We start from the raw sequence: 8,219 nt of genomic DNA, 5'->3' as shown, positions 1-8,219 counted from the left end.
ACAGTCATGAGTTGTCCTGCCACAACTCTTGCCTCTCAACGCCACACGATTTCTTTGGAGACATGCTGCTTGATCGTTTGGCCCACACTGAAGGGGAAAGGTCACCGTTTGTAGTTGGCATCTTTTGCGACCGCCGATTCTGGAACTTTTCTGACACAAATCGGAAAGTGCATTTTCCTGAAATTTCCAGCTCAGTAACTTTCTTTGAGTAGTGCATGTACGTTGAGTTTGGGCCACACCAAACAGGAGCACTAACACCCCCCCCCTACCCCGCGTGCCCCCTTCCCCCATTCATATGTAAATCAGGCGTCATATATAGTCCCCCTCCATTGCCAGCGCTACCAAGAACCCAGGTCCGCTGGCCGAGCCATCTGTCTCCCCAGTGAGGAGCTCCAACGTCATTTTTGGGGGGCTACAAACGACGGTTGTCAGGGTTCTCGTCTCATTTTGTGGCAGGAATGGCCCCCACCCGCAAGCACACAGCGAGTGACCGCTGCCCGGGAGGACTTAAGTCTGACAGAAAGGTAAATTACAAACAAAACAAAACGAAAAAAAAAAAAACGATAATAAATGATGCGGGGGGAAACGATTCATTGTACATGTACTTTCGTCGTTATTGTTATTTGTATTCTTTTTTTTTAAAGGCTTTCATAATAACTCGACTGTGATTCCAGATGAGGAAACCTCTGGTGGAGAAGAAACGACGAGCTCGTATTAACGACAGCTTACACGAACTCAGGGCTCTCATGGCGGATACAGAGGTCAGAAAAATAAAATAAAAAAAATATATATCATATTATGCATATGAATAGCCCACCCATTCGCTTTTTAATGAGCTCAAGGTGTCTAATATGTGTGTTATGTGTCGCGTCGTAGAGCCACTCAAAGATGGAGAACGCCGAAGTACTGGAGATGACGGTCAAACGGGTGGAGAGCATCCTGCAGAACCGGGCTCAAGGTAAATTGAAAACAAACAAAACAAAAAAGGCTAAACACGTAGTACCGGAAACAGTTTGGGCGAGGTGGTCGTGCGATGATGGCGGGCAGCGAATGGACAAGTTTGACTGTGGAGTTCGCCTCGCTTCTGCTTGGCAACCCGCTGCCAAAATCGTGGCGAATGTTACACTCACGCTCGGAGGGGGCGGGGGGGGGGGGGGGGGATTCAGAACTTCACTAATTCGACCAGGAGGCCTGTTAAGAAATGCAGTACAAATTCGAGTTTGAATGACAGAATCGGAGCAAGTCAGTCATAGGTCTATGTGAGGTTCCAAAGCCATCATTTACATTAAAGCACGTACGCTCAAATGGGGTCGATTTTCCTATTTCCCAGCAGCAGCGAACGCATCTTTGAAATCTAGTTCCGAGCGGTTAGCGAATTAATACACGACTCAAACACCGAGGCTTCAGATGTACCACTGCCGAATGTCCTTCCGCGAGAAGCGCTATAGATCGCAGCAGTTCGCCATTAAAACACTTTTTTCCCTGTTGTATTTTCTTCACAAAAACTTGAATCGGGGCAACTGGACTCTTGGTTGTTTTCAAAAAGTTTACCATGACCTGGATGAAGATGTGTTTATATAGTAACTCTCACAAACAAGTGGACACAAAGTGCTTTACAAAACAGACCTCAAATACACAAATTACTAAAAATAAAAGTGGGAATAAAGAGAAAATACCGTGTAAATGTACTTATAAATGTAGTGTAAATGTGTAAAATACTTTGAAGTGTGAGTTTAATTTGTTCTGTGGCCAAACTTATAAAATATACATATATACACACACACATACGAATAACAGGTCCATCCAAGTATAATGGCGACTTTAACAGTTACACACAACCCACTATAGTCAAGCTAGCATTGCTAACTTCTTCATCATCCACACAATTAATCAATATTAGTGTTTATCTCTCATATATATATATATATATATACATATATATATATACCTGATTTGTATATTTCTTTATCACTCTTGTTTTAAACATTTTCACAATTAGGGAGCTACATGTTTTCAATTCACCGTCATAATCATTCCACAAGTTAACTCCTTACGGAGACACGTCTCAGTTTTATATTGATTGTCGTTTTAGATTGTTTTAAATATCCCTGTTCCTCTCAGATTATAACAGCTGTCTCCTATCCCGAACAGCCTCTGAGTAGTGAGGGAAAGTGAATTGTTGTGTAGTTTATACAAAAGCTGTGCTGTTTTGAATTTAACCAAATCGAAGAATTTGAATGTGTTGAAGTTGATATATAGTCGATTGGTTGGTTCTGTGTAGCTGGATCGATTAATAACTCTGATTGCCTTTTTTTTTAGCTTAAAGATTGTGTTGGATTTATACGTATTGCCCCATATTTCAACAAGGCACTAACAGTGCATAGTACAATGTTTATAATGACGTTTTGTTAAAGACATCCTTGGATTTATGTAGAATAGCTATGGTTTTTGACATCTTGGCTTTCACATGGTTTATATGGGATTTCCAGCACAGTTTATTATCAATAATTACTCCAAGGAATTTATTTTCATACACTCTTTCCATCTTAAGGCCTCTTTATACTCCCGCGCCTTCATTGCATCACGTGACCGCCGCACATGCGACACTTGACGTGCGTACGGCACAAATTGTCGCCGCGCGCAGAATGCCGCGGAGATCATCTCTTGTGATTGGTCCGTTTTCGTCAAAAGCTGTGATGACGTACTCAGCTACTCAGCCGCACATACCACCTACGCCGCCGCCTTTTTGATCGATTTTTCAGCATAATTAAACGTATCATCTGGTCATCTAGGTCCATTTGTTCTCGCAGACACTGTTCCACAGACGCCTTTGTTGTTGCTTTGTTCCTTGTATCGGAAAGGAAAGTAAAAACAGCTACCGGAAATGGCCAGAAAAGGCAGAGGAAACGCCACCCCCCGTTGTCGTAGCCAATACCAGCCGTAGCGACACCCCCGACTCGGAGAACTGCAGCACACCTTCAAAACAGCATGCGTGGGTTGCGCTCAAGTGGAAAGGCAAACTGCGCGCGGGATAGCCGCAATGACGTCAGCGCGGTCGCTGCCCACGCGAGTATAAAGAAGTTAATCATGAGTGTTGCCTGGTTATTAATCTGTCTAATGGTTAAAATTCTAAACTTTGTTTTTGTTAATTTTAGTGACAATTTGATGTCGAACCAGTTTTTCAATACACTTCATTCCTTTTCTACAGTAGTCCGTAGTTGTTCTAGGTTTTTTCCTGGACTTTAGACTAGAGTTGTGTCATCGGCAACTCAATTTACTCACGCGTCAAATCAATTTTCAACATTGAAATACCATTAAAGTCTAATTACTGTTACAGTTTATTATATTCAAGTCTAATTACTGTTCTGTACTGTTGTATTGGTGTGTTAGATGTTTGCTTTTAAGCGGGTGTTGCCTAGTGCATGACATCAGGAGCTGGAGTCAGGTTGGCCAGTTAGTGTGCGTGTGAGCTTCTGGGTGTGAGTTGTGGCCTACAGCAGCTCTTTGCGAGTGTTTTTCCGTTCAATAAGCAGTGACAGTGCCTTCGCAACTGCGACTCTCCTTGCCTACATGCGAGGGCATCACAGTACCTTAACCGCTCCAGTTTTTGGTCACCTCACTCCAGCGGCGGCGTATCTGAAGCTTGCTCATAATAACTCAAATTTTAGATTGCAATACAAAGCATTACGTTTATTAGACAGGGACTCTGCACCTTTTTTGGACAATTTTGACCTCTGTATCCCAAATACACTGTAAGTGCTAAAAGTAAAAGTTGGATTAAAAAGAAAAGAAAACATTCAGTAGAGGCGAAACAAAATTGATTATAGTTTAGTATAGTATAATATATATATATATGTATATATATATATATATATATATATATATATATATATATATATATATATATATATATATATATATATATATATATATACACACACACACTAGTATAGTATAGAAAGTTATTGAAAGGCCTGGTTAAAAATCTCCACTGACAAATAACCTTTTTGTTTGTTCATGTTGATTGTAGAGTTGGCTGCTGTCAACCGAGAGGCGTGCGAGCGTTTCGCAGCCGGTTACATCCAGTGCATGCACGACGTGCACACTTTTGTGTCCAGCTGCCCGACGATGGACCCCACGGTGGCCGCCGAGCTGCTCAACCACCTCCTGGAGAGCATGCCCCTGCACGGCCAAGACCGGCTCAGGGCCACGCTCTTAGATGCAGACCCCCACCCCGGACCCTGGTGTCCAGCGGCCCCAGGCTTGCTGGTGTCGCCGGCCCCCTCCGCCTGCACCTCCGGCGACGACCTCTGCTCGGACCTTGACGACACCGACTTGGAGCAAAGTCAGGTCTCGTCTTCAGAGGAGTCCGAACAGAGTCAGGTTTCTTCGTCTGAGGAGTCGGAGGTGCAGGACGCACCGGGCTGTGTGTCCTTAAATGGCTCCAAATCAATTTGGAGACCCTGGTAGACTAAAGAGTTTCTATTACACGATTCAGTGTTTTAAAGCAGGGGTGTCAAACTCAGTTTCATGGCTGGCCACATCGTAGTTGTGGTTTATGACGGTGAAAACCTTATAAATGTATAATCACCTTAACATATTATTACATGTCCTTAACCTACTAGCATAACTGCATAAGTCATCTTTTTACGTTTTCATCCAGTTGCCTTGATTCAACATTTGCGGCACAACATTACAATGACCTGCTTGACTAACAATCTACACAGACATAAAGAAGATATTTTTTGCAGTCATTTTGGTATATATGTATATTTTTATATTGTGACAGTAAGTTAAAAATGACTAAGGCAATTATGCTATTAGGCTAGCGATATACACAACTGGCCCTGCATTTTTATATATATGTTTTAACAACAAATTGAATTTGGAATCAGAAGTCTTGGAAAATAGTGACAAAGCAAAGTATAGAATATATAAGTATACAACTATTGTAACAATAATTATTGTAATTTATGTAAAGAAGGGATTTGGTTAGAAAAATGCCTTTAATGTCTGTCAAAAATGAAGAAAAAATGCAATTTTGGTACCAAGGCATGCTCATTTGTATAGTACCCTCCATACTCAAGACAATTTCATACAGCCTTAAAAAAAAACTTACGTTGATAAACCCCAACATAAAAGCAGGAGCAATGAAAATGTAAACACTTAATGACAAAATCCCAAATAAAAAGCTAGATGGTGAAATAATATTTTTGATTTATGAAAAATCACCAGTGAACAATCATGTTTTCGGGCCAGATTTAAATGTTGCAACATTTTGATCAGAGCTCAGCTGTTCAGGAAGTTTGTAGCAACACAATGCTGCTTCACTTTGGCTCTGCTTTTGGAAACTTTCAATAAGCCTGCACCAAACCACGTCAGTGGTCTCGAAGACTCCTTGGGAACTAAAAGACAAAAGAACGAATCCATTTTGCCAGAAACTCAAACTGTACCCATATTGTTTGCTGTAATGGACCACCAACAAATGATGTGACGGGCCAGATCTGACCCCCAGGCCTTGAGTTTGACACCTGTGTTTTAAAGCTACGTCTCAATGTGTGTCATATGTAAAGCAGTAGTAATTGTTTTAAAAAGCAAATAAGTGATCTGTAAGGTCACATTTTGGACGCTTACAGCCTCATATAGGAGGCAAATGTTGTATATATTTACTTGTTAAACATGAGCTGTATAGAGCAGTGTTTCCCCAACCTTTATTGAGCCAAAGCACATATTTTAAATTGGAAAAATGTCACAAAATGTATAAACAGCAGTACCTTGACTTATGAGTGACCAGACTTTGGAGTCTTTCGTGATATGAGCGGTCACTCAGCCAAGTAAAAAAAAAAAAAAAAAAAAAAAATTGCATTATGAGCACTAGATGGTTACAGCGAAATTCATAACAAGCAGCAGATAGCGAATAAATCTTCAAAAAAGAAGTTGAAATTTACTTTCAAAGAGAATTACACGTGTATTTAAAACCACGTTACTTGGCCTTAGGAAGGTTTGCTAGTTGATGCTAACATATAATGGGAAACGCCATAGAAGGCTAACAAAACTAGCATTGATAGTTATAAACCTTTGCGGTAGTTGTAAACCTTTAAACAACTTATTTTAGATAACAAATGGGAGCAACACACGTAGGAAGACTAATAATACTCACAGGCATATATTCTTTATCCTTTGCGAAAAACGACTAACATTATTGCAGTTTAGATGCGACAATCTGAGTCGATGTGCAGCAAAATTGATGCATGAAATCATGATGCACAAACTGTTTAATTCTTTTCATTCTATTTAATTATGTTATTACTGTATGTTTTTATGCAGTACATTACAGTAGAGTGTGATTTTTCTTATTAAAAAACATTGCAAAAATATTTGTCTGTGCTTTTGGACGGCTGGAACGGCTTAACAGGGTTGGTTACAATTACAAGTTACCCTGTTGAAAATGTTAATGTATAACTATTTCAATTCCTTTCTCCAAGTAATAACTAAATTACATTAGATTACATTTTGATTAATTAATTATCTGAGTGCGAATGGTTGTTTATATGTGCCCTGCGATTGGCTGGCGACCAGTTCAGGGTGTACCCCGCCTCTTGCCCAGAGTCAGCTGGGATAGGCTCCAGCACGCCCTAGTGAGGATAAGGGGTACGGAAAATGAATGAATGTATGAATAATTTTGAATTCATTATTTTGATTCATTAATTTTGAATTAAGTCCATATTTGTTCTTTACACAGATAAACGTGAAATGTAAATACATAACAAAGCTCATCTGTGAAATGAAGTGCAGATACATAACAAAAATGTATTTGTTGCATTATATGTGTACAGCTGCAGAAAAGCATAATACCATACAATGCTGACCTAATGACAAATGTGCACAATTTAGACAATATATCTTCATATGACAATCAAGATAAGTGAAAGTTCCATAAAAAAGTCAAAAATTATAATGATGAAATGTTCTTTTCTGTGTTCAAAAGTGTAACGATGAGTCTTATCCCAAAATCTCAGACAAACTAATAGATCCCACCACAAGGTGGCACTTAGAGGTCGTATTTGGAAAAACATGTCATGTTTGAGGCTACAGCAGAATGGCACAGGACAGGGAGAGAGCCAATCACAAGCGTCGGCTTTAGAAAGAGGAAATGATATGAAAATAAAACTTGAGCTTTTGCAGCTATTTTTCAAATGTAACTAAAGTTGTAATTATGGAAATTTCCACAAGCAACTGTAATTGAATTACAGATTTTCTCAGAGTAATGTAATGGATTTTAATTACATACATTTAGTAATTAAATTACAATCAAGTTAGATGTAAGTAGTTACTCCCCAACACTGCGGATTAATGACATTTCCATTCATTTCAATGGCAAAAGATGTTTTGAGTCACGAGCATGGTCATGGTCTCGTAAGTCAAGGTACCACTGTATACTGAAATATGAATTATGTACCTTCTGCCATTTAGTGGGAGAGCGTGTAATTGTTCTGCCTGCCACAAATCACGATACGTCACTGACATAGATGAACAAAGATACATTATCCCATACAGTGGTTGGGAATCACGACTACAGAAGATTAGAAGCACATTGTCAGATTTGTGTAAATTATTTCTCCCTTTGTAGTGCTTTTAACATATTTATATGCATCACATGACAACAGGGAACTTTTTCAATAAACGGCTTTGCGACAGTTGACTTTTCTTGGAAGTTTGTGTCAAACGAGCCCACTCGGCGCCCACTCAAGGCTGTTCCCCCCCCCCCCTCTCCAAGATGTTAGTTAATATTCTGCAATGGCCAGTCATTTGCGTACACGTCGTAGGCACTGTAGAGGTGTTAAAGATGAGTAAGCCACTCTGGAATGAGTAGGCAATAAAGCATTTCAAACATTTATTCGTGGGACTGGTTGCCAGCCAATCGCTGAGAAAAAAAAAAATCTGTCCTTTTCAAAAATAATGACATAATTAAGAATTATATTGCTCAGTTTGCTTGGAGTTGTATTCATTTAACAACATTGGGGTTGTAATTTTCTGTGGTATAGAAATGAGACTGGTGTCTTAATATTGTTAGCCTAATTACATAAGGCACAACCTACTTCCGCATTTGGCAAAAGGGGTCTAAGCACTTCCTCCTCGCTCAGGTGAAAGGGACCGTGACATAGCACATGTGAAAACTTTAATAAATGTCTGTCTTTTTTATTTTTTTTACACAAGCT

The 8,219-nt window shown here is 39.7% G+C and overlaps 1 protein-coding gene across 2 annotated transcripts; it reads left to right on the top strand.

The window, feature by feature from the left end:
* Nucleotides 1-288: 288 nt before the first annotated feature.
* On the top strand, nucleotides 289-7,697 carry hes6 (hes family bHLH transcription factor 6). 2 transcript variants are annotated; one of them, XM_061798397.1, is made up of 4 exons: nucleotides 289-524; nucleotides 675-761; nucleotides 877-958; nucleotides 4,031-7,697. In XM_061798397.1, the coding sequence occupies exons 1-4, from the start codon at nucleotides 459-461 to the stop codon at nucleotides 4,468-4,470; spliced, it is 675 nt and encodes a 224-aa protein (XP_061654381.1). In that variant the 5' UTR covers nucleotides 289-458; the 3' UTR covers nucleotides 4,471-7,697. The 2 variants fall into 2 exon arrangements, with proteins under 2 accessions (XP_061654381.1, XP_061654382.1); XM_061798398.1 differs by having other exon boundaries at nucleotides 290-524; nucleotides 645-761.
* The last annotated feature ends 522 nt before the right edge of the window (nucleotides 7,698-8,219 follow it).

The sequence above is a fragment of the Phyllopteryx taeniolatus genome, chromosome 14 (genome assembly GCF_024500385.1).
Source record: "Phyllopteryx taeniolatus isolate TA_2022b chromosome 14, UOR_Ptae_1.2, whole genome shotgun sequence".
NCBI classification, from domain to species: Eukaryota; Metazoa; Chordata; class Actinopteri; order Syngnathiformes; family Syngnathidae; genus Phyllopteryx; species Phyllopteryx taeniolatus.
The sequence above is the reverse complement of the archived record's forward strand: the minus strand, read 5'-3'. Positions and strand labels throughout refer to the sequence as shown.